Source organism: Scyliorhinus canicula, chromosome 14, assembly GCF_902713615.1.
Source record: "Scyliorhinus canicula chromosome 14, sScyCan1.1, whole genome shotgun sequence".
Taxonomy (NCBI): Eukaryota; Metazoa; Chordata; class Chondrichthyes; order Carcharhiniformes; family Scyliorhinidae; genus Scyliorhinus; species Scyliorhinus canicula.
The window spans coordinates 120,731,524-120,758,640 of NC_052159.1; the positions used below are offsets into that span (position 1 = coordinate 120,731,524).

The following is a 27,117-nucleotide window of genomic DNA, read 5'->3' on the forward strand; positions in this document are numbered from 1 at the left end:
TGAAAAGTAAAAACTAGAATAATTAAATTTCAGAATGCGCTTTGCTTACACAAGAACCACAGAAAAATTAAAGCACAGGAGGCCACTCGGCCTGTCTTGCTTATGCCAGCCAGAGGACAACCCAGCTGCCCTTTCTAATCCCATCTTCTTGCGCCTAGTCCATCGCCCTGTACAGCAATTAAGGTGTAGAGTCAGGTACTTTAGTTTAGGGTCTCACTCGGGCAGTGAATTCCAGACTCCCACTACCCTCTGCGCAAAAACTTTCTTCCATGTCCCATCTACACCTTCTGCCACTTATCTTGAATCATGTCCCCCAGTTCTAGAATTCTCGACCAAGGGAAATAATTTTATCCTGTCCACTCAATCTCTTCCCTCATTGTACACCTCAATATGTCACCCCTCAGCCTTCTTTGTTCCAAGGAAAATAACCCCAATCTATCCTCATAGCTATACTTTTCTAGCCTTGGCAACATTCCTGTAAACCTCCTCTGCACTCTCTCCAGAGCAATTATGTACTTTGTGTAATGTGGTAACCAGAACTCCAGTTGTGGTCTGTTTTTTTACAATTCCAACATTATACCCTTACTTTTATATTCTACACCTCTGCCAATGAAGGAGAGCACTACAAATGCTTTCTTTACAACCTTGTCTACTTGGAACTGTTGCCTTTTAAGGGCCTGTGTACTTGTACGCCAAGATCTCTTACTTCATCTACCCCTCTCAGTATATTCCCATTAATATGTACTCCCTATAACTGTTTGACGTCCCTAAATGCATGATCTCAAACTTTTGTGTTAAAATCCATCTACCACTTTATCGCCCACTCCACCAACCTATCTTTCATTTTGGAGATTATAGTTATTCTCTACACTGTCCACCACTCGGCCAATCTTTGAGTCGTCTGCAAATTTCCCAATCATGCCCCCCACATTTATGTCCAAATCATTAATATCTGACACAAACAGTAAGGATCCCAACACTAAGCCCAGTGGAACACCACTTGAAACAACTTTCCATTTGCAAGGGCAGCCATAGACCATTTCCTGTTACTAAGCCAACATTTTATCCAGTTTGCCACAATGCCCTGTATCCTGCTTTTACTTTTTTGACCATTCTGCCATGTGGGACCTGGTCATATACATTGCTATAATCCATGTACACAGCATTCACTGCACTACCATCATCAATCCTCTTGTCACTTCCTCAAAGAATTCAATGAAATTTGTGAGGCAAGACCTTCCTTTAACAAATCCATGCTGATGTGACAGTTAATCTCATCTCTCAGGATTGATTCTACTAATTTGCCCACCACTGACGCAAAACTATCTGGCCTATAATTCTTTGACATTTCCTTTGATCCCTTTTTTTTAAATAAACAATTTTATTGAGGTAGTTTTTGGCTTTATAAACAGTTACAGACATCATCAGAAAGAAAGCAAAAAAGGCAAAAATGTGCAAACATCCACGTACTTTCAATACTTCCATCGTAACATTTTGCACAAGCCCGCTCCCCTCCCATCGGTACTATCCGCCATATTTTCCCTCCTACTCTACTCTACCCCCCCCTCCCCCCCCACAACCCTGCTGACGCTCACTCTCCCGCAAAGTCGTCAATAAATGGTTGCCACCTCCGGGTGAACCCCTGCACAGATCCCCTCAAGGCGAACTTAATTTTTTCCATCCCCAGGAAACTCGACATGTCCGCAAGCCACCACTCAGTCTTCGGGGGCTTTGAGTCCCTCCACGCCAATAATATTCGTCGCCGGGCTATCAGGGCCAACAAAGGCCAACACATCGGCCTCTTTCTCCCCCTGGACGCCCGGGTCTTCCGAAACCCCAAAAATTGCCACCCCTGGACTCATCACCACCCTTGTTTTTAGCACCTGGGACATGACCCCTGCAAATCCCTCCCAGTACCCCCTCAGCTTAGGGCATGCCCAAAACATGTGAACATGGTTCGCTGGTCCTCCCGCGCACCTAGCGCATTTGTCCTCTATCCTGAAAAATTTGCTCATCCGAGCCACCGTCATATGGGCCCGGTGAACGACCTTAAATTGGATCAGCCCGAGCCTAGCACATGTCGCGGTCGAATTTACCCTTCTCAGGGCCTCTGCCCACAGCCCATCCTCCATTTCCCCGCCTAGCTCCTCCTCCCATTTAAGTTTCAGTTCCTCTGTCTGGGACCCTTCCTCCCTCATGAGCACCTTATATATACCAGAGACTCTGCCCTCCCCTTCTTCCCTCCTAGAGACTATTCTGTCGAGGATCCCCATTGGCGGGAGGCGGGGGAAAGATGGGACCTGTCTACGAACAAAGTCCCGCAACTGTAGGTATCTAAAATCCTTTCCCCTTACCAACCCAAATTTCTCCTCCAAGCTCCTCAAACTCGCGAAGCTCCCTTAGAGATAGAGAAATACAGCACAGAACAGGCCCTTCGGCCCACGATGTTGCGCCGAACTTTTGTCCTGGGTTAATCCTGGGTTAATCCTGTGTCGAAATAGCTGGGGCCTTAACAAATATCTTTGCAGCGGGTGAGGTCCTGGAGGACTGGAGAATTGCTAATGCTGTCCCTGTATTTAAGAAGGGTAGCAGGGATAATCCAGGGAATTATACACCTGTGAACTTGACTTCAGTGGCAGGTAAACTGTTAGATAGAGAAATACAGCAGAAACCGGCCCTTCGGCCCACGATGTTGCGCCGAACCTTTGTCCTAGGTTAATCATAGAATTTTGGACAATTTTTCATGGCCAATCCACCCAACCTGCACATCTTTGGACTGTGGGAGGAAACCGGAGTACCCGGAGGAAACCCACGCAGTCACGGGGAGGATGTGCAGACTCCACACAGACAGCGACCCAAGTCGAAATCGAACAGGGGACCCTGGAGCTGTGAAGCAATTGTGCGATTCACAATGCTACCGTGCTGCCCTTAAGAAGTTAACCTAAACTCCATTATTCTACCCTAATCCATGTACCTATCCAATAGCCGCTTGAAGGTCCCTAACTTTTCCGACTCAACTACTTCCACAGGCAGTGCATTCCATGCCCCCACTACTCTCTGGGTAAAGAACCTACCTCTGACATCCCCTCTATATCTTCCACCATTTATCTTAAATTTATGTCCCCTTGTAATGGTGTGTTCCACCCGGGGAAAAAGTCTCTGACTGTCTACTCTATCTATTCCCCTAATCATCTTATAAACCTCTATCAAGTCGCCCCTCATCCTTCTCCGTTCTAATGAGAAAAGGCCTAGCACCCTCAACCTTTCCTCGTATGACCTACTCTCCATTCCAGGCAACATCCTGGTAAATCTCCTTTGCACCTTTTCCAAAGCTTCCACATCCTTCCTAAAATGAGGTGACCAGAACTGCACACAGTACTCCAAATGTGGCCTGACCAAGGTTTTGTACAGCTGCATCATCACCTCACGGCTCTTAAATTCAATCCCTCTGCTAATGAACGCTAGCACACCATAGGCCTTCTTCACAGCTCTATCCACTTGAGTGGCAACTTTCAAAGAACTATGAACATAGACCCCAAGATCTCTCTGCTCCTCCACATTGCCAAGAACCCTACCATTAACCCTGTATTCCGCAAACATATCACCCACCCTTCCCACCCCTGCTCGCCGCCATACTCGGAACCCCCCCCATCCATACTGCCGGGGGCAAACCGATGGTTGTCGCAGATTGGCGCCCAGACAGACGCCCCCATCTCCCCCACATGCCTCCTCCACTGGCCCCATATCCGCAGGGTCGCCACCACTACCGGTGGTGTACTTGGCCGGCGGCAGCGGTAGAGGAGCCGTGACCAGGGCTTCCAAGCTGGAGCCCCTGCACGAAGCCGCCTCCACCCGCTCCCAAATAGACCCCGTACCCACCATCCACTTCCTTATCATAGCAATGTTGGCCACCCAGTAATAATTGACCAGACTCGGCAAAGCCAGCCCTCCCTCGCTGCGGTTCCTCTCCAACATCGCCTTCTTTACCCGCGGGGATTTTCCCGCCCAGACAAAGCTCATGATCAGCCCGTTAACTCTTTTGAAGAAGGACTGTGGGATAAAGATCGGGAGGCACTGAAAAATAAACAAAAATCGAGGGAGGATTGTCATCTTTAGTCTGCACCCTCCCTGCCAGCGACAGCGGGAGTGCATCCCATCTCCAAAACTCTCCCTTCATTTGCTCCACCACCCTGGCCAAATTTAACTTATGCAGCCTGCCCGAGTCTCGTGCCACCTGAATTCCCAAATACCGGAAATTTGCCTAAACGGTAGCCCTCTCAATCTGTTCTCCTGGCCCCTTGCCTGGACCACAAACATTTCACTCTTGACCGTATTCAATTTGTATCCTGAGAACTGGCCGAACTTCCTCAGCATTCCCAGTATAGTTCTCATCCCGGCCACTGGGTCCGACACGTACAGGAGCAGGTCGTCTGCATAAAGAGAAACCCTGTGTTCAACTCCGCCCCTCACCATCCCCTTCCAACCCTCTGCGGCTCTCAGCGCAATCGCCAGCGGCTCTATGGCCAGCGCAAACAGCAGCAGGGAGAGCGGGCAGCCCTGTCTGGTCCCTCGGTACAACCTAAAGTACTCCGACACTTCTCTGTTGGTCCTGACGCTGGCCCTCGGGGCCTGATATAATAATTTGATCCAATCCACCAATCCCTCCCCGAACCCAAACCGTCCGAGCACCTCCCATAGTTAGTCCCACTCCACCCGGTCAAAGGCCTTCTCGGCGTCCATTGCCACCACTACCTCCACCTCTCTTCCCGCCGGGGGCATCATTATCACATTGAGCAATCTCCTCAGATTGGCCGCCAGCTGCCTACCTTTCACGAACCCCGTTTGATCCTCCCCAATCACCTCCGGTACACAGTCCTCCATTCTACCCACCAGTACCTGTGCCAGGAGCTTGGCGTCTACATTAATCAGGGAGATTGGCCTGTAGGACCCGCACGCCTCCGGGTCTTTACCCCGCTTCAATATCAGAGATATGGTGGCTTGTGACATTGTCGGCGGCAGGGTCCCTCTGTCCCTTGCCTCATTGAAAACCCTCGCCAAGACCGGGCCCACCAGCTCAGAGAACTTCCTATAAAACTCTACTGGGTATCCATCCGGCCCCAGGGACTTCCCCGACTGCATAGCCTTAAGGCCCCCCAATACCTCCTCTACTCTAATCGGGGCCCCCAGCTCTTCCACTTGCCCCCCACCAACTGTTGGGAATGTTAACCCGTCCAGAAACCTTTTCATCCCCTCCGGTTCTTCCGGCGGCTCCGAAGTATACAGCTTACGATAGAAGTCCCGGAATACCCTATTCAATTCTGCCGGGTCCTCCACTTTGCGCCCCCCCCTCGCCCCTCACTCTACCTATTTCCCTGGCCGCCTCCCTCCTCCTGAGTTGCTGCGCTAACAGTCTGCTAGCCTTTTCCCCATGCTCGTACACCACTCCCCTCACCTTCCTAAGCTGTTCCACGGCCCTGCTCGTGGATAGTGCCCCCAGTTCCGCCTGTAGTCTCTGCCTCTCCCTGAGTAAAACCTCCCCCGGGGACTCCGCGTGCTCTTCATCTATCCGACCCATTTCCCTGACCAATCTATCCATCTCTGCCCGGTCTGCCTTGGCTCTGTGGGCCCCAATTGAAATCAGCTCCCCCCGCACTACTGCCTTTAGCACCTCCCACAAGGTCGCCGCTGAGACCTCCCCCGTGTCATTCACCTGCAGGTAATTTTTTATACATTTCCGAAGCCTCTCGCAGATCCCCTCCTCCGACAGCAGTCCCACATCTAGCCTCCATTGCGGGCGTTGATAGCTCGCTCCCCCGAACTCCAGGTCCACCCAATGCGGGGCATGGTCTGAAATGGTAATTGCTGAGTATTCCGTGTTCTTTACCTCCCCCATACAGTCCCTGCTTAGTACAAAGAAATCTATCCTGGAATATACTTTATGAACGTGCGAGTAAAACGAGTAGCCCCTTCCTGTTGGCTGTCTATCTCTCCAGGGGTCCACTGCCCCCATTTGCTCCATAAACCCTTTCAGCTCCCTTGCCATTGCTGAGAGTCTACCCGTTCTGGGACACGACCGATCCAAAGTCGGGTCAAGGACCATGTTAAAGTCCCCTCCCATTATTAGCCTGCGAGAATCCAAGTCCGGGATCTTCCCCAGCATTCTTTTAATGAAGTCAACGTCATCCCAGTTCGGGGCATATATATTCACCAGCACCACTCTTCTCCCCTCCAGTCTGCCCTGTACCATCAGGTATCTGCCCCCCCCGTCTGCGGATATGCCCTCTGCCTCAAATTGCACGCGCTTGTTGATCATGATTGCCACCCCTCTGGACTTAGAGTCCAAGTCCGAGTGGAAGACATGGCTAATCCAGCCCTTCCTTAGCCTGGTCTGGTCTGGTCCGACACTTTCAGATGTGTCTCCTGCAACATAATTACGTCCGCCCTCAGGACCCGCGCCCTCTTAACCGGCCCATTCAGTCCCTTGACATTCCAGGTGATCAGCCTGGTCGGGGGGCACATCCCCCCCCCCCCCCCCCACCCCGCCGGTCAGCCATAGCCTCTCTCGGGCCGGCCCCTGGCCCGTGCGTCGCGCCATACCTGGCCCGTCCTTTGGCTGCCTCCACCCTCGACCTCCTTTCCAGTGCCTATTTCAAGTCCCTCTCCCGTCAGCAGAACAACCCCCCCCCCTCCCCTAACCCCATCCCCCTAACCCCATCCCCCGATACCCCACCCCTGCCATCTACTGGCTGTAACTTTCCCCCCCATCTGACTCCCTTGACTAGCCAATCTGCTAGCCCGGTGACTCAACACTCCGGCGCCTTCCCGTCTCATTCCCATTGTTCCCCCTTCCTCCTCCCCACCCACTGGGGCAAGCCGGCTCCAGTGTCTTCCGCGAGCTGCACAAAAAGCACAAACCAGCCCAAACAGGAAAAAAAAAACACAGAAAAAAGAGAAAAAGCACATAAATGTCCATGAACAAAGGAAAGAGTCTCAAATGTTCCGCTTGGCCCCTTTGGCCCAGCAAACCGTTGAGCAGCAGTCCAGGCACATTCGGCGTTCCTTCCCACAGAAATCCTCGGGCCCTAACTCGCGTCCTTGGGGCCTCCTTTCGGGACCAGCCCCAGGTCCCTCACAAAATCCATCGCTTCTTCGGGCTCGGAGAAGTAGTGGTGTTGACCCTGGTGCGTGACCCATAGCCGAGCTGGGAACAGCAGACCAAACTTCACGTGTTTCTTGAATGTCATTCTTAAAGGCTGCTCGCCGCCGAGCCACCTCCTGGCTTAGGTCCTGATAAATGCGGAGAACACTGTTGTTCCACGTGCTGCTCCTGGCGCTCTTTGCCCACTGCAGCACCCGCTCCTTGTCCACGAACCTGTGGAACCTAATCACCATCGGGCGGGGGGGGGGGGGGGGGGGGTCCGCCCGGCCGCCCCTGCCTTGCCTGCACTCTGTGTGCCCCCTCCAGCTCCAGCGGTCGCGGAAAGGCTTCGGCCCCCATCAGCTGCTTCAGCAGGTCTGCTACAAACGCTGCAGCATCAGCTCCCTCAGCCCCCTCCGGGAGGCCGACCATCCTCAGATTGTTCCTGCGGACTCTATTCTCCAGCTCCTCCACTCTGTCCAGCAGTCTTCTCTGCCGCTCTTTCAGGCCGTCAACTTCTAGCACTGCAACCGTTTGCGCATCCGCCTGCTCCTCCACCGCCTCTCCCAGCTCCTTAACTTTAACATCCTGGGCGTCCAGCCTCTGGTTCAGCTGATCCACCGCTTTCTGGATTGGGTCCAAGCTGTCCCGCTTCAGCGCTTCAAAACTGGACTTCATTACCTGGAGCATGTTATCCAGCGCCTGCTGGATTGCCGAGTCCGGGGTCCGTGTGTCCGCCATCTTAGGTCCCAGGTAATTTTCTTCAGGTCCTTGTCTCTGTCCCTTTTTCTCCTTCTTCTTCTGCCTTCTGGAATCCCGCTGTTCCATGTGCCGCAGCCCGCTCCTCAGCACCTTCGCTGCCGCCTTCCTTCGCCCAGCTCCTTAAATTTTACCTCCTGGGCATCTGAAGTGGGTCCAAGCTGTCCCTCCTCAGCAACTCCAAACTTTTTTTCCTTGTCCTGGAGGAAGGTCCTCCAGGACTTCAAACTGACCCTTCAGGTCAGTTTCCTCCTTGCCTCCGTCTCTCTCTCTCTCTTTCTTCTTCTACCTGCTGGCCTCCCACGATTCCATCCGCTGCAGCCCGCTCTCCTCTTCTTTCACGGCAGCCTTTTTGCCGCCCCCGTGGTCCCGCTATCGCGGAGAATCAGCTGCTAAGCCCCGCCGGAGTGAGAGCCCGCCGAATGTGCGGCTCACTCGAACATCGCCGCCACTGGAAGTGCTTTGATCCCTTTTTAAACAATGGAACAACATTTGCGTTTCTATAATCCTCTGGTACTTCCCCTGTATCTAGGCAAGATTGGAAAATCATCCTCAGAGCATCCGCAGTCTCCTCCCTTTAGCTAATCCTTTAGCAGCCTCAAAAAGTCCATCTGGCCCTGGTGACTTATCAACTTTCCAAGGATTCCAACCGTTCGAGTACTTCCTCTCTCTACGATTATCCCATCCAAATATCTCATGTTCCTCCTGGACTACTACATCTGCATCACTCATTTCCTTTGTAATCACGGAGACAAAATAATAATTTAAAACCCTTCCCACATCTACACACAAGTTCCCTTCTTCATCTCGGATAGGTCCTACTTTTTCAACTAGCCTCAATATATTCGTAAAACATTGTTGGATTTTCTTTCACTATATTTGCCATCTTTTTTCATGGCCTTTTTGATTTCCTTATTTCCTTTTGTACTTCGTCCCTGCACTTCCTATACTCAACTAGGCTAGTTCTTGGTGTCTATCGTATGCTTTATTTCTTTGTTTGATCTTCCCCGTGTTCCTCTAGACAACCAGGCGTGGTCTAGGTTTGGCAGTACCACTCTTATGAAGGGAACATGTTTACTTTGTACATTTAGGATCTCACTTTTTAGTGCTTATTCTCTAGCAGTGCGAGTCAGTCCACCTCAATCAAGTAAGTCCCTTTTCAGTTCTGCAAAATTTCTGTTCCCCATCCAAAGTTTTTACACCTGCTCTATCTTTGCCGTTTTCCATGGTAATACTGAATCTAACTGAATTGCAATCACCTTCTTCGATATAGTCGCCAACTGTCACTTCACTCACTTGTCGTTTTTCGTTCCCAAGACTAGGTCCAGAATTGCATCTCTTCTCATTGGGGTTGTCACCAATTGGTTGAAAATATTTTCTGGACACACTGCATGAATTGTTCTCCCTCTGTTCCCCTTATATTGTTTGAATCCCAGTTGATATTGGGATAATTAAAGTCTCCTACTATTATTACAGGCAGACATTTGCCTATATATTTGATCTATCTCCCTTTCACTATTTGAGAGTCTGAAGTATGACTGCCCCTTTTTTATTTATAAGCTCAACTCAAAGCCTCATTTGTTGACCATCTCACAACAGGAATTGATTCTTTAACCATTAGGGCTACTCCCCCTCCTTTTTTATCTCCCACTCTATCATGTCTGAAGATTATAATCAGAGATATCGAGCTGCCAGTTTTGCCTCTCCTTTAGTCAGAACATAGAACAGTACAGCACAGAACAGGCCCTTCGGCCCTCAATGTTGTGCCAAGCCATGATCACCCTACTCAAACCCACATATCCACCCTATACCCGTAACCCAACAACCCCCCCCTTAACCTTACTTTTATTAGCACACTACGGGCAATTTAGCATGGCCAATCCACCTAACCCGCACATCTTTGGACTGTGGGAGGAAACCTGAGCACCCGGAGGAAACCCACGCACACAGGGGGAGGACGTGCAGACTCCACACAGACAGTGACCCAGCCGGGAATCGAACCTGGGACCCTGGAGCTGTGAAGGTTCCATTATAGCAATGACATCCTGCTGCCATGTGCCTACCTGTACCCTTAACTCATCTACCTTGTTTGTATACTTAAATGCAAGGAGTATAAACCGTTTAACCCCATAAACTTTGCTTCTCCTATACTTCCAAGTCTATCACTACATCTTCTACATAACAGGCTAATGTTCTACTTCCATTTTCGTGATCTGAATTTGAACTATGATCCTATACCTGGGATCCCAACCCCCTGCCACACTAGTTTAAATACCCAACAGAACTAGCAAACGCCCCCACAAGGACATTTCTCTTACTGCATCACCCAACTTAAAAATGTATCGCCATGTATAAAGTGTTATACATGTTATAGGGTATAAATAACCTACCGTACTCTAAACTTGTCAATAAAAGAAGTTTTTTTTCCCCGATTGTCTCAGCCCAGACCCAGGATCTTTAGACACTAGTATCAGTAGCAGTCGTTAGCACTGTTGCTTCACAGCTCCAGGCTTACAGGTTCAATTCCCGGTTTGGGTCACTGTCTGTGCAGAGTCTGCACGTTCTCCCCGTGTCAAAAGATGTGCAGGTTAGGTGGATTGACCGTGCTAAATAGCCTTTTGTGTCCAAAACAAAAAAAGGTTAGGTGGGGTTACTGGGTTACAGGGATAAGGTGGAGGTGTAGGCTTAAGTAGGGTGTTCTTTCCAAGGGCTGGGGCAGACTCGATGGGCCGAATGGCCTCCTTCTGCACTTTTAATTTGATAATTCTATGATTCTAGTAACATTTGGCAGTGATTCAGTAAATACCTTTTGACTCCTAATATTTTGTAGTAATCTTTCTTCTGTGACTGTTTTAGAAGCTTCTGTGCTCTTTCAAATCCTTCCTTTATTCCTTGATCATTGTCACTGTGGTCTCTCGCAACTTCATAGTCTTTAATCGCTGTACAACACAAGATAAGTTTGAGTTTACTCTTCGAACTCTGCATATTAAGTTTCTCACTCATTCAAATACAAACATGCAACTTCAAATGAACCATTGTTTTATAGTAGGTAGGTAGGTGCCTATCGGGCAAAAATAAGCTAACTTAACATCTCATCATTATCCTCTGTACCTCAGAAATAGAAAAGGCCAGAATTAGATTAGAATTAGTATTCAAAATCTATGGGGTCTGTCAAAATCATGAGGGATCTGTCATAGTAGATAGGGAGAAACTGTGCCCTTTCGTGGAAAAATGGATAACCAGAGAGCAAAGATCGAAGTCAATTGGCAAAAATCAGCAGCATAAAGATTTTTTTTGTTTTACACACTAGGATCTGGAATGCTGGAATGCACTGCCCGAGATTGAGGAGGAGACAGGTTCAATTGAGGCTTCAAAAGGGAATTGGAGTATCTGAAAGGAGGGCTATGGATGTACTTCTGGGGCTGTATAAGGCTCTAGTCAGACCCCATTTGGAGTATTGTGAGCAATTTTGGGTCTCGTATCCAAGGAAGGATGTGCTGGCCTTGGAAAGGGTCCAGAGGAGATTCACAAGAATGATCCCTGGAATGAAGAGTTTGTCATATGAGGAACGGCTGAGGACTCTGGGTCTGTACTCGTTGGAGTTCAGACGGTTTCAATCTTATTGAAACTAACAGGATACTGCCAAGACCTGAAGAGAGTGGATGTAGAGAGGATGTTTCCCCTTGTGGGAAAAATTAGAAGCAGAGGACACAATCTCAGACTAAAGGGAGGATCCTTTGAAACAGAGGTGAGGAGGAATTTCTTCAGCCAGAGGACCTTTGGAACTCTTTGTCTTAAAGACACTGGGTGATTTGGCCTCCACAGCCTTCTGTGGTAGAGGTAGATAGGTTCTTACCCAATTCATTTTTCCAATTAAGGGGCAATTTAGCGTGGCCAATTCACCTACCACGCATATCTTTTGAGTTGTGGAGGTGACACCCACGAAAACACGGGGAGAATGTGCAAACTGCACAAGAACAGTGACCCAGAGCCGAGACCGAATCTTGGATCTCGGCGCCGTGGGGTAACAGTTCTATCCAAGTTCTTGATTATAAGGGGATCAAGGGTTATGGGGAGAAGGCAGGAGAATGGGGATGAGAAAAATATCAGCCATGATTGAATGGCGGAGCAGACCCAATGGGCCGAGTGGCCTAATTCTGCTCCTATGTCTTATGGTCTTAAAAGCAGCAGAGCGGAACCAAGTAAATTGGCCCTCAGAGCACCAGCATGGGCATGACAGGCCAAACAGCTTCCTTCTGTGATGAAGCCATTCATAGATACCGTAACCATTCGAAGATCCTACATGTCCATAGTTTTTTATTTTATTTGTCAATGCAATGTAGATGTCACTGGCTGGGCCAGCATTTATTGCCCATTCCTGAAAGCATTTAAGAGTCAAACACATTGTTGTGGATTTGAAGACCAGGCAAGGACGAAAGATCTCTTTCCCTAAAAGGATATTAATGAGCCAGATGGGTTTTTGCAACAATCGACAATGGTACATGGTCACCTTTTAGATTTTTAATTCCAGATTTTATTATTGAATTCAAATTTCACTACCTGCCATGGTAGGATTAGAACCCAGATCCCCAGAGCACGACTCTGGGTATCTGAATTACTAGTCCAGCGACAATACCACTACACCACTGGTACCTTCTATCTGCTCAAGTTGATGGACATGCAGTAAATTAAAAGGTGTTGGGGTAATTTGATATGATGCAGCTTTGCTGATGGCTGAAGAGACCAATCCATGAACAACAGGTCCGGCATAGTGGTTAGCACAGTTGCTTCACAGCTCCAGGGTCCCAGGCTAGATTCTTGGCTGGCACTGTCTGTGCGGAGTCTGCACGTTCTCCCAGTGTATGTGTGGATTTCCTCCAGGTGCTCCAGTTTCCTCCCACAGTCCAAAGATATGCAGGTTACGTGGATTGGCCATGCTAAATTGCCCTTAGTGTCCAAACAATGTGAAGTGGGGGTTACGGGGATAGGGTGGGCTTCAGTGGGGTGCTCTTTGTGAGGGCCTGTGAAGACTAGAGGTGCCGAATGGCCTCCTTCTGCACTGTAAATTCTATGAAATATGTAAGCATTCATGTCATGTTTGCAAGCATCCTTGAAGTGGAGCTTTGGGCATCTTATTGGTTGTCTGGCTCCTGCACTGCAGAAAACCCTTCGGTATGGAACCACCGTCCATCCTGTGATGTGCCCAAGCGAGCAAAGTCACCTCGGCATAACATGCAAAGCTGACCTTGTCCACACTTGCCATCATGGAGATTTGCCTTTGTAAATTTGTCCTTCCAGGAGATGCCCAGAACTGGAGATGAAAGTTGATGAGCTTTCTTTGATAGTGGAATTTTTTCACAACCACAAACTAAGGTACCAACAACAGACCTCACAGACCAGCATCAGAACAAAGGAAGGTATTAAAAATTGGCAGTTGCTGCTCCCAAGCACGCACGATCATGGAATAAAGGCAAGACTGGAATAAAGAGTTATGGTGTTCGGGTGGGAAAGTGGAGCATAGTCCAGAAAAGATCAGCCATGATCTCATTGAATGGCAGAGCAGGCTCGAGGGGCTAGATGGCCTACTCCTGCTCCTAGTTCCTGTTACGTTCTTTTGGACAATGCTTCAATTATCCAATCCAGCACAGCTGACCTTGTTCACACTTGCTGTCAAGGTTCACACATGAAGAATGGTCAAGTATTGAAGGGTACGGCACAAAAACAAAATACTGCAAATGCTGGAATTGTTAGAAACTAAAAATGCTGGGAACACTCAGGTCTAGCCTGCAGAGAGGGAAACAATAAGGTTCTGATCAATGTTTCTACAGGGCTAAAATTTTAATTTTTTTTTTTAATTTAAATTTTTTTTCTGATTGCATAAATACATCCATGTCGCAATGATTTCTACTTCATGCTGGGCTGTCAACCTTCAGTGAGCCCCGAGCTTCAGATATTTAGCTGCAGAGTCTAAAATAATCTATCCAAACATAAGTAAATGACAAATCACAGGTACAGATACAATATGCATAACTGAGTATAAACATTTCCTTTAATTGAAGCTTATAACAGTTCCAAAGGAATTAATGAGATTTTGGATTTCAACGTGCAGTAGGTAGAGACATTAAGCATTTAAAGAAAACAGTAAACTGGTACCTTCTTCATATCGTTCCTCTAAAATATAAGCTTCTGCTCGGTCTTTCAACGCATTTATGTTGCTGGCATCCTGCTCCAATACTTCTGTACAGGTTGTGATGGCTTCTTTTGCTTGCTGGTTCTAAATTAGAAATCACAATAGAGTATTACCTTCATGAATTACTTGATCTTCCTTGGAAGAAAAAGTTGATTTTAGCCAGATTTTACCTGCAAATGGGGGGGCTAAAGTGAACAATAATTCTCACAAGATTTACTCAACAAACTGATTTGCAATTAATCAAAAAAGAATTGCGAAGACTGAATTACAGTTACTCTTTCACAGGATGTGGGTGTCACTGGCTACACTACATTTCTTGCCCATCTGTCATGGGAATGTCACTTTAAGAAACGTTTGTCTTCTCAAGTGGCTGCAGTGATGTCATTGTGTGGTGGAGCTGGGGTCTGGCTCTGCTTTTTACTTTCGTTTTGAGCTGGAAGCTGTTTTGCCTCTGAGTTTTAGTTTCATTTTCAGTTGGAGAGCTGCATTCAAGCCAAGGAGGTGTATTTTGGTCTCTCTCTCTTTCTCTCTCTGCCTGCTAAAGAATGTTTCCAGATCACTTGACGATTTCAAAGTAATACCTATTTCCGTAAGGAATGGAAACCTACTGTCTTTGTTAAAAAAGGGTTTTTTTACTTATGGGTGCTGTTAGGAAAGTTACTATGAGTTACCTATAAGAGTACTGTATCTTTGGGAGGTTATCGGTGTTGGTAGTTAATAAGATGTTTACTGTGTGTTTATAAAATGTTAACTGGATTCATAGAATAAACATTGTTTTTGTTTAAAAATACTTTAGATCTCTGTTGCACCACAACTGTAAAGTGGGCCTTGTGCTCCGCATTACCAAAATCTATTCAAAGTTGTGGGTCAGGTGAACTCAATGACATACTTTGGTGTTCTCTAAACGCTGGCCCATAATACATCTCTAATTGCACTTGAGAAAGCGGTATTGAGCCACCTTCTTGGACTGCTGTTGTCAATGTAGTGCTGGTGCACCTAGTTCTGTTAAGAAGCGGCAGTGAAGGAACAGTGAGGAGGCAGTGGCATGTGGTATTGTCACTGGGCCATGAAATAGTGGATAGTCGTAAAAACCCACTCATTTAGGGTAGGAAATCTGCCATTCATCATCTGGCCTACGTGTGACCCATACAGACTCACAGCAATGTGGTTGGCTCTTCATGTCCTCTGAAATGGCCCAGTAAGCCATTGTAACAAGCCAACAAAGCCAAAGGAATAAAAAGAAATGGACCACCCTACATCGACCTAGAACTTACTCCCCAACAACACTTGGGTGTAACTATACCACATGGACTGCAGAAATTCAAGGCCGCAGCTCACCACTACCTTCTCAAGGCCATTCTGGGATGGAAGTGCTGGTCAAGCCAGTGAAGCCCATATCCCCCTTTTAAGAGTCAAGTTGGCGTGGCATCAATGAAAATTTGTAAGTGATGGTGTTCCCATTAATCTGCTATTTTTAACGTGCACCTCTTTTAGCTTGAAGGACATGTGCAGGTTACGTGGATTGGCCATGCTAAATTGCCCCATAATGTCCAAAGGTTAGGTGGGGTTACGTAGACAGGTTGAAAATGTGGGCTTAAGTATGGTGCTCTTTCAAGGGCCGGTGTAGACTCGATGGGCTGAATGGCCTCCTTCTGCACTGTAAATGCTATGGTTTGAAGGTGCTACAGAACGAGCCTGGTCAAGTTGCTGCAGTGCATTTTGTAGATGGTGCACACTGTGCTTCAGTGGTAGAGGGATTGAATGTTCAAGGTGGTGGATGGGGTGCCAATAAAACAGGTTGCTTTGTCCTGGATAGAGTAAAGTTTCTTGAATTGTTGAAGTTGCACTTAAGAGACAAGTAGGGTGTATTCATCACACTCCTGATTTGTAGATGTGAACAGGCTTTGGCAAATCAGTTGGGGAGGTACTTGCTGCAGGGTTAGGTACGTTTTGGCGCAGCCATTTGGGCGCGGCCTGAGATTTGGAACCTTTATCAGAGAACATTAAACGGGGAAGACCGCACAAACAATAATGCGGAGGCAGCCCACCGTCGATTGAAATACGAACTTGGCATGCATCATCCCACCATATGGAAACTAATTGATGGCCTGCGTAAAATACAGAAAGGTAGAGATGCATATTACGATATATGCAGATAAAAGAATACATTAAAATGTTCTTAAATTTGAAAACATGGATGCTATCGAGTACTTGAGGAGCCTTGCTCATAATTACCTAATGAACTAAACTAAATGAACTAATTTAAGGTTTTTAACTAAATGAACTAATTTAAGGTTTTTAATTTACAATAAAGTTAGTTTAAAAACATTTTAAAGCTCATCTTTTAATTTACTGTTTTAAGCTTGCTTTTAAGTCCTTCCTTTGAATGATACTGATCTTGCAACAATTTACTTGCAACAATTTACTAGCCACAAAAACTAAATAAATTTCTGTCGTCTGCGCCCAAACGGCCGCGCCAAATTGGCTGCGCCCAATTGTCCCATGGCGCCCAAACGGCTGCGTCCAAACGGCCGCGCCAAATTGTCCCATACCGCTTGCTGCAGAACTCCCAGCCTTTGACCTGCTCTTTTTGCCACAGTATTTATATGGTATGATTCAGTTGAGTTTCTGGCCAATAGGAACCCCCAGAATGTTAATAGTGGGGGATGCTGTGGGGAGATCATTCAACTCTGCTGCCATCCTTTCCTGTTTTGTCATTTGGAGATGCACTTGGGTGGCAGAAATGTCACCATCACTTACCAGTCCAAGCTTGACTTGCTGCAAAATGGATTCAGATTATTTTAGTTTGAGGAATTGCAAAGAGTGAAGATTGGGAAATCAGCAAAAATCCCCACTTCTGACCTTATGATGGCAGGTAGATCAGATGAAGCAGCTGACATTGGCAGGGCTAGAACTGCACCCTGAGAAGTTTCTGTAAGTGCCCTGGGACAGAGATAATTGAACTCCAGCAATCACAATATTTTCCTTGGAATGATTCCAACTAGTGGAGGATTTTTCCACTGATTCACAATGACTCCAGCTTTGCTGGAGCTCCTTGTTGTCACCCATATCCATGATTGGTCTAAGGCTGTAAGAAGGCTACTAATGAGGTTTAGACTTAATGACTGAGATAGTCACAATGCTGATCACTAATTAAAATTATGTAGCAACTCAAAACGTCGATATGGGGCTGCACAGTGGCTAGCACTGCTGCCTCAAGGCACCAAGGACCCGGGTTCAATCCCAGCCCCAGGTCACTGTTGGTGTGAAGTTCGCAAATTCTCTGTGTCTGCCTGGGTCGCACACCCATAACTTAAAGATGTACAATCATTCAAGGACTTCAACTGAGTCAAAAATGGCAGGTTAGCACTGCTGCCTCACAACACCAGGGACCTGGGTTCAATTCCGGCCTTGGGGGACTGTGTGGAGTTTGTATATTTTCCTGGTGTCTGTATGGGTTTCCTCTGGGTGTTCCAATTTCCTCCCAAAGTCCAACGATGTGCAGGTTAGGTGGATTGCCCATGCTAAATTGCCCCTTAGTGCCTAAAGGTTAGGTGGGGTTATGGGGATAGGTGGGGTAACAGGATCTAGGTAGGGTCCCCTTTTAGAGGGTTGGTGCATACTCGATGGGCCAAATGGCCTCCTTCTGCACTGTAGGAATTCTATGGATGGGTTACCCTAAACCTTACCTATCCCACATAAATTGGGGGTAGCTAGGCAGGCTTGGAGAAGACCACTTGGGGCATTTTACAGACCCCCAGCTGGGGACTGTAAAATTATTTTTATCCACCTGTCAAGGAAAACCTCGCTTAAAATTACAGACCCCATTTTCTCCCAGTATCTCTCTCTCTCCAGGCCTTGAATATATCATTTCTGCTGCCATAATTTAATGAGCTCAGGACCTCAACTAGTCTCAATTGGAATCACAAGTATGTGTAGAAATTGTGCAAAAAATAATTCTATTCCCCCTAGCTACAGGTCAGGCCATATCGTACACAAGAATTAGCAACTCAGTAGAAAGCAGTGTTTGCTCCAGCTCTAAGTGTACTTAAACACACAAATACTAGTAATGCATTATGAATATCGTTAAACAAAGAAATGTGGCTAACACACTCTGCCAACACCACCATTAACTGATTATTTGCCTCTTGGCAGAGTTTGGACTTTAACTGATGCACTAACCAAAACTTCTAGTGTTTTGAATAATGTCATGGTACCTTTAGTAACCCTTAAATTCACTGCAGCAGACAGATAAGGCATTGGGCTGACACTACAAAAATGTGGCCCTCCTTCAGTGCTGTAACGCAGCATCAATTTCAGAAATCTAGCGGTAATCTTGAACCCATAATCTTCTAACTCAACACTGCACCATCAATTAAGGACTAAAAAAATAAAGTGTGTAACACCACACACAACTGAGCATCAAAATCACCCTGCAAGCACGACCAAGAAGAATGCTTGAAACTATAGTCAAATCCCTTCGCACATGCTGCCACCATATTCAAAACCAAAGCCTCAAAATAGCCCAATTACAAAACTTCTTACCTTTGATAAACAGTGACAAATTCTTTCCTTTGCATACACAGTATACTGAAGAACATCTGGTTCAGTTTTCATAGCAGACTCATATTTACTGACTGCATCAGAGTATCTACGTTAAGAAAGAAAATATTTACAAAAGTACTGAGGATGCTGAAATCAAAAATAAACACAGAAGGGCTGGAAAACGCTGCAGGTCTGGCAGCACTGTGTCGAGAAACAGAGTTAATATAGTGTCTGTATGGCTCGTCTTCAGAGCCAGAGGAGTAGAAATCCATCACATTTCTCCCTCTCTTCAGCTCTGAAGAGCCATATGAACTTGAAACGTTAACTCTTGTTTCTCTCTCCACAGATGCTGCCAGACCTGCTGAGTTTATACAGTATTTTCATTTTTGATTCAAGAAAATTTTTACAATGCATTATAACAATGAGCTTTGCACACAAGCAGCGGGAGAGACCACATCCAGAGTGAGGCACTGGCAGAGAGTTTTGAACTTGGTAATTCGGTGCAGAGTAGGAAGATGTGCTCTTTGCTTTTTGCCCTTACTTTGGAACTTTTAAATCTTCAGCTGCAGCTGAGAGTACAAGGGAGAGATCTGATTGGTAAGTAATGGGTAAGGTTGGCAAGTCTTTACAGCTTTTATCACTTATTTGTTGAAAATACTTTGTGGTTTATAATCTGTAAGGGCTATAGTTAGTAGTAACAAGGACAAGGAAAGAAGGGCAATAGAGAATTTTATTTAATCTAATATCAAGCATCTTCCAAAGGTTTAAAAGGGCAAGACATAACGGTGCCAAAGAGGCCCGGCCAACCACGCCCACATGTTCTGGTCTTGCCCCAGACTTGGGGAGTACTGGACAGCCTTCTTCGAGGCTATATCCAAAGTGGTGGGGGTGAGGGTGGAGCCATGCCCGATAGTGGCGGTCTTCGGTGTTTCAGACCAGCCAGATCTATTCCTGGGGAGGAGGGCGGACGCCCTTGCCTTTGCCTCCCTGATCGCCCGCCGTAGAATCCTGATTGGCTGGCAGTCAGCAGCACCGCCCAGAGCTGCAGACTGGCTGTCCGACCTCTCGGAACCTCTCCAAATGGAGAAAATCAAATTCGCCATCCGAGGGTCAGACGACGGCTTCCACAGAACGTGGGAGCCATTCATGCAATTGTTCCGGGACCGGTTTGTGGCCAACGTAGAGGAAGAATAGTTGGGTGGCCAAGAATCAGGGGAAAATGGATGGGAATCGGGGGAAGGTAGCGGAGGGGGGGGGGCTACGGGTTCGTTATGGGGGTTTGATGGCTAGCTAAGGCCCAAAACCAAACTGTAAATAAATGCCTATAAACATGTGCCTCGGCCATATTGGAGAATGTAAAAGATGTATGCCGGCTAAAGGGGGCGGCCACAGTTGTTATTATGAAGATGCTTACCTGTAAATATACATGTTAATTTTGGCCCTGATGCACAGGGGAGGAGTAGAAAGTGTGGGAAAGCAATAGTTACAGGCGCAAGGAGAATAGATAGGCATTTCTGTGGCCTATTGTATATTAGAACATAGAACATAGTAGCGCCCTTCGGCCCTCGATGTCGCGCCGACCCGTGAAACCATCTGAAGCCTATCTGACCTACACTATTCCATTTTCATCCATAAGTCTATCCAGTGACCACTTAAATGCTCTTAAAGTTGGCGAGTCTACTACTGTTGCAGGCAGGGCGTTCCACACCCCTACTACTCTCCGAGTAAAGAAACTGCCTCTGACATCTGTCCTATATCTACCACCCCTCAATTTAAAGCTATGTCCCCTCGTGTTGGTCATCACCATCCGAGGAAAGAGACTCTCACTGTCCACCCTATCTAACCCTCTGACTATCTTATATGTCTCTATTAAGTCACACCTCAGCCTTCTCCTCTCTCACGAAAACAACCTCAAGTCCCTGAGCCTTTCCTCGTAAGACCTTCCCTCCATACCAGGCAACATCCTAGTAAATCTCCTCTGAACCCTTTCCAAAGCTTCCACATCCTTCCTATAATGTGGTGACCAGAACTGCACGCAGTACTCCAGGAGCGGCCGCACCAGTGTTATGTACAGCTGCAGCATGACCTTGTGGCTCCGAAACTCAATCCCCCTACTGATAAAGGCTAGCACACCATATGCCTTCTTAACAGCCCTATTAACCTGGGTGGCAACTTTCAGGGATTTATGTACCTGGATGCCGAGATCTCTCTGTTCATCTACACTACCAAAAATCTTGCCATTAGCCCAGTACTCTGCATTCCTGTTACTCCTTCCAAAGTGAACCACCTCACACTTTTCCGCATTAAACTCCATCTGCCACTCTCAGCCCAGCTCTGCAGCTTATCTATGTCCCTCTGTATCCTATAACATCCTTCAGCACTATCCACAACTCCACCGACCTTCGTGTCATCTGCAAATTTACTAACCCATCCTTCTACACCCTCTTCCAGGTCATTTATAAAAATGACAAACAGCAGTGGCCCCAAAACAGATCCTTGCGCTACACCACTAGTAACTGAACTCCAGGATGAACATTTGCCATCAACCACCACCCTCTGCCTTCTTTCAGCTAGCCAATTACTGATCCAAACCGCTAAATCACCTTCAATCCCATACTTCCTTATTTTCTGCAATAGCCTACCGTGGGGAACCTTATCAAACGCCTTACTGAAATCCATATACACATCAACCGCTTTACCCTGATCCACCTGTTTGGTCACCTTCTCAAAAAACTCAATAAGGTTTGTGAGGCATGACCTACCCTTCACAAAACCGTGTTGACTATCGCTAATCAACTTGTTCTTTTCAAGATGATTATAAACCCTATCTCTTATAACCTTTTCCAACATTTTACCCACAACCGAAGTAAGGCTCACAGGTCTATAATTGCCTCTTTGGTGCTCGGGTCAAGGATGTCTCGGAGGGTTTGCAGGACATTCTGGAGGAGGAAGGGGGGGGAGGGGGCTGAGAAGATAAAACAGCCAGTGGTCGTTACCAATGACATAGGTTAAAAAAAAAGGATCAGGCTTTAAAAACATAAAGTTAGGATGAAAGCTAAGCAGCACCTCAAAAATAGTAAACATAGAAACATTTTGAAACGCAAGGGGAGAGGGGTCTACAAGAGTAAGCTTGCAGGGAACGCCGATCCAATGGACTGCCTGCTGTGATAGTGGAGTCGGACACTTGAGGAACTTTCAAGCGGTTATCGGATAGGCACATGGAGCACACCAGAATGACAGGGAGTGGGCTTCAGACAATGCTCGGCACAACATCGAGGGCCGAAGGGCCTGTTCTATGCTGTACTGTTCTATGTTCTAAGGAAGAAACATACAAATTAACCAAGAACAACATGTCTGGATTGCGAGTAGTTGAGTGCAAGTGTGCAGGAAACATAAAAACTGACTTTTAAAGTTTTTATAGGTATGGGAGGACAAAAAGTTTGGTGAAGACAAATGTCAGTCCCTTACAGTCAGAAATAGGGAAATGTATAATAGGGGACAAAGAAATGGCTGAGCAACTAAAGTCTTCACAAATGAGGACAAATCAGATACCAGAAATACAAACAAAAAACAATACAGCACAGGAACAGGCCCATGGGCCCCCCCAAGCCTGTATCGGTCATGATGTGGAGATGCCGGCGTTGGACTGGGGTGAGCACAGTAAGAAGTCTTACAACACCAGGTTAAAGTCCAACAGGTTTGTTTCAAACACAAGCTTTCGGAGCACGGCTCCTTCTTCAGGTGAATGGAAAGGCTTGTTCCAGAAATGTTTATATAGACACAGTCAGAGATGCCCCGGAATGCGAGCACCTGCAGGCAATCAAATCATCAAAGATGCAGAGAGAGAGGTAACTCCAGGTTAAAGAGGTATGAATTATCCCAAGCCAGTTCAGTCGGTAGGCCTCTGCAAGTCCAGGCTTGTTGGTGGGGGCCGAATGTAATGCGACATGAATCCCAGATCCCGGTTGAGTCCGCATTCATGCGTGCGGAACTTAGCTATAAGTTTTTGCTCAGCAATTTTGCGTTGTCGCGTCTCCTGAAGGCCTCCTTGTAGAATGCTGACCCGGAGATCAGAGGCTGAATGTCCTTGACTGCTGAAGTGTTCCCCAACTGGAAGGGAACAGTCCTGCCTGTTGATAGTCGCACGATGCCCGTTTATTCGTTGTCGCAGTGTCTGCATGGTCTCGCCAATGTACCACGCTTCGGGACATCCTTTCCTGCAGCGTATGAGGTAGACTACATTGGTCGAGTCGCACGAGTATGCGCCGCGTACCTGGTGGGTGGTGTTTCCACGTGTAATGGTGGTGTCCATGTCGATGATCTGGCATGTCTTGCAGAGATTACCCTGGCAGGGTTTTGTGGTGTTGTGGTTGCTGTTCTGAAGGCTGGGTAATTTGCTGCAAACAATGGTTTGTTTGAGGTTGCGCGGTTGTTTGAAGGCCAGTAGTGGGGGTGTGGGGATGACCTTGGCAAGATGTCCATCCTCGCTGATGATGTGTTGGAGGCTGCGAAGAAGATGTCGTAGTTTCTCCGCCCCAGGAAAGTACTGGACGACGAAGGGTACTCTGTCAGTGGTGTCCCGTGTTTGTCTTCTGAGGAGGTCGGTGCGGTTTTTTGCTGTGGCGCGGTGGAACTGTCGATCAATGAGTCGAGCGCCATATCCCGTTCGTACGAGGGCATCTTTCAGCATCTGTAGGTGTCTGTTGCGCTCCTCCTTGTCTGAGCAGATCCTGTGTATACGGAGGGCTTGTCCATAGGGGATGGCTTCTTTAATGTGTTTCGGGTGAAAGCTGGAGAAGTGGAGCATCGTGAGATTATCTGTGGGCTTGCGGTAAAGCGAGGTGCTGAGGTGACCGTCCTTGATGGAGACGAGTGTGTCCAAGAATGGAACTGAATTTGGAGAATAGTCCATGGTGAGTTTGATGGTGGGATGGAACTTATTGATGTCATCGTGTAGTCGTTTCAGTGATGTCTCGCCGTGGGTCCAAAGGAAAAAAATGTCATCGATGTATCTGGTGTATAGCATCGGTTGAAAGTCCTGTGTGGTGAGGAAGTCCTGTTCAAACTTGTGCATGAAGATGTTGGCATATTGAGGTGCAAATTTGGTCCCCATGGCTGTTCCGTGCGTCTGGATGAAGAATTTGTTGTCGAAGGTGAAGACGTTGTGGTCTAGAATGAAACGGATAATCTCTGCAAGACATGCCAGATCATCGACATGGACACCACCATTACACGTGGAAACACCACCCACCAGGTACGCGGCGCATACTCGTGCGACTCGACCAATGTAGTCTACCTCATACGCTGCAGGAAAGGATGTCCCGAAGCGTGGTACATTGGCGAGACCATGCAGACACTGCGACAACGAATAAACGGGCATCGTGCGACTATCAACAGGCAGGACTGTTCCCTTCCAGTTGGGGAACACTTCAGCAGTCAAGGACATTCAGCCTCTGATCTCCGGGTCAGCATTCTACAAGGAGGCCTTCAGGAGACGCGACAACGCAAAATTGCTGAGCAAAAACTTATAGCTAAGTTCCGCACGCATGAATGCGGACTCAACCGGGATCTGGGATTCATGTCGCATTACATTCGGCCCCCACCAACAAGCCTGGACTTGCAGAGGCCTACCGACTGAACTGGCTTGGGACAATTCACACCTCTTTAACCTGGAGTTACCTCTCTCTCTGCATCTTTGATGATTTGATTGCCTGCAGGTGCTCGCATTCCGGGGCATCTCTGACTGTGTCTATATAAACATTTCTGGAACAAGCCTTTCCATTCACCTGAAGGAGCCGTGCTCCGAAAGCTCGTGTTTGAAACAAACCTGTTGGACTTTAACCTGGTGTTGTAAGACTTCTTACTGTATCGGTCATGACACTAACCTTGGCCAAAACCCTCAGACACACTTCCTTGTGCCGTATCCCTCTATACCCATCCATGTGTTTGCCAAGATGCCTTTTGAACGTCGTTAATGCATCTGCTTCCACAACCTTTCCTGACAATGCATTCCAGGCACTCACCACCCTCTGCATAAAAAAACCTGCCTTGCACATCTCCTCTAAACTGTGCCCCACGGACCTTCAACCTATGCCTCCTGGTGACTGACCATTCCACACTGGAAAAGTGTGCCTGCCCATCCACTCTATCCAAGCCCCTCATAATGCAGGTTCACAGATCTTTGAATATGGCAACACAAGTAGACAAGGTAGTCAAGAAAGCATATGGAATGCTTGCCTTCATTGAACGGGGCATAGAGTATAAAAACTAGCAAGTCATGCTACAGTTGTACAGAACCGAGGTAAGTCTGCACTTGGAATATTGCCCACAATTCCGGTCACAACACTACCAGAAGGATGTGGAGGCTTTATGACCTGTATCAGGTCACCCCTCAACCTCAGTCTTTCTAATGAAACAGTTCAGAGTCTATTCAGCCTCTCCACATAGCTAACACTCTCCAGACCAGGCAACATCCTGGTAAATCTCCTCTGCACCCTCTCCAAATCCTCCAGGTCTTTTTCAAAATGGCAGGAAGTGACTAGTGGAGTACCACAGGGATCGCTGCGAGGACCCCAGGTATTCACCATATATATTAATGATTTAGATGAGGGAATTAAATATAATATTTCCAAATCTGCCAATGACACCAAGTTGGATGGGAGGTGAGCTGTGAGGAGGATACAGAAATCCTTCAGTGCGATTTGGGCAAGTTGACGGAGTGGGCAAATGAATGGCAGACGCAGTATAATTTCAAGAAATACGAAGTGGTCCAATTCGGTAGCAAAACCGAGACGACAGATTATTATCCGAATGGCCATAAATTAGGATGGGGACAGGGGTGAGGGAAAATGTGCAAGAAGATTTGGATGTCCTTGTGCACCAGTCACTGAAGGTAAACATACAGGTACGGCAGGCAGTAAAGAAGGCAAATGGCATGCTGGCCTTCATTGAGAGAGGATTCAAGTGTAGAATTATACAGGGCCTTGGTGAGGCCACACCTGGAACATTGTGTGCAGTTTTAGTCTCCTTATCAGAGGAAGGAGGTTCTTGTTCTGGAGGGAGTGCAGCGAAGGTTTACCTGAGTTGGCGGGACTGACTTATGTGGAGAGATGGAATTGGTTATAATAGTATTCGCTGGAGTTCGTAAGAATGAGGGGGGAGGGATCTCACAGAAACTTATAAAAATCTAACAGGACTGGACAGGCTGCAGGAAAGATGTTCCCGATGGTGAGTGCATCCAGAACCGGGGTCACAGTCTGAGGATGCAGGGTAGACCATTCAGGAAAGAGAGGAGAAATTTCTTCACGTAGCATGGTCGACCTGTGGAATAGCACTTAGTGCGAAAGCTAGCAAAGGTGGGGGGGGGGGGGGGGGGTGTGAGGTTATTGAGTTGAATGATCAGCCATGATCATAACGAATAGCGGAGCAGGCTCGAAAAGATGAATGGCCTCTTCCTGCTCTTATTTTCTATGTTTCTAAGAACTAGAAGCAATATTGTGCATTTTGTTTCTAATAATATTGTTTACTGTGACTATACATTGTCACTATAAATCTGTCACTATAAATCTGTGCCAATTAATGCCCATAAATTCGAGTGTGCACAGAATGCATTCCAAGTTGAATGATGAAAACTGTAGACATTTTAAAACATTCTTACTTTTCTTGTTTTATGAAATCTTCTCCAGTTGCTAATTGCTTATTGAGTTTTTTTACTTGTTTATAGTGGGCAAAACAGAGTTTGTGATCTGGGTCCAATTTCAGGCATTCCCGAATTTCACTAGAAATAAATCATAAACATAATCAGTTAATGCAGTGTTAGCAAAAGCTCATTCAACCAAACACCAATTCCAGAAAATAATGAGATAGTCAAAAACAAAAACAAAAATAGGGACAAGTGGGAAAGATGGTAGAATAGGGCACAGATCCAAAAAAATGTTTATTGCTGTTTTATCCCAACCTCCTTCTCTCTGCCCCACCCAAACAAAAATAAAAGCATTGAACAAAAACAATATTGGGTTGGCTCAGATCAAACCAAGCTATTTTGTCTACACAGTGCAGTGTAATCCCCTTGTAATTAACTGTAAATAATGTTACTGAGTGAGGACTTTGTTAAAAGTGAAGATCCGCAGATGGATGTCATCTATTATGCACTGCCTGGAAGTGTCATACATTTGGTTATAGTTTCTCAGCGTCAATTTTTTTTCTCAACACTTCAATTGCCTTGCGGTGTTTTACTTTGTTAAGAGAGCTATATCCTTAACCCTTTCACTCCTGGGCTCACCGGAGTAGATTCACAGCTACATTTTATAAAGTAAGAGTTTTTCTCTTTTTTTCTTCTTCTCACAGTTACTGGAGGGTAGCAAGCTAGATTTAATATTGAATAACAACCTATAGTAACCAGAACACATTAAATTTTGGGGGGGCCTTTCATGAAAGCAGCAGTAGTAATTTTTTATCAAGAGCTTTAGTACTTGTTTTTTTCCCC

At 46.8% G+C, this 27,117-nt stretch overlaps 1 protein-coding gene across 1 annotated transcript in view; it reads right to left on the reverse strand.

Moving 5' to 3' along the window:
* dnajc3a (DnaJ (Hsp40) homolog, subfamily C, member 3a) overlaps nucleotides 1-27,117 on the reverse strand; it is a 126,081-nt gene that overhangs the window by 27,396 nt on the left and 71,568 nt on the right. The window contains exons 7-10 of the mRNA XM_038817693.1: nucleotides 26,290-26,409; nucleotides 18,633-18,738; nucleotides 14,051-14,171; nucleotides 10,704-10,836 (exon numbers count right to left, since the gene is read on the reverse strand). Coding sequence (XP_038673621.1) covers nucleotides 10,704-10,836; nucleotides 14,051-14,171; nucleotides 18,633-18,738; nucleotides 26,290-26,409 — 480 coding nt within the window. The remainder of the gene's footprint in view (nucleotides 1-10,703; nucleotides 10,837-14,050; nucleotides 14,172-18,632; nucleotides 18,739-26,289; nucleotides 26,410-27,117) is intronic.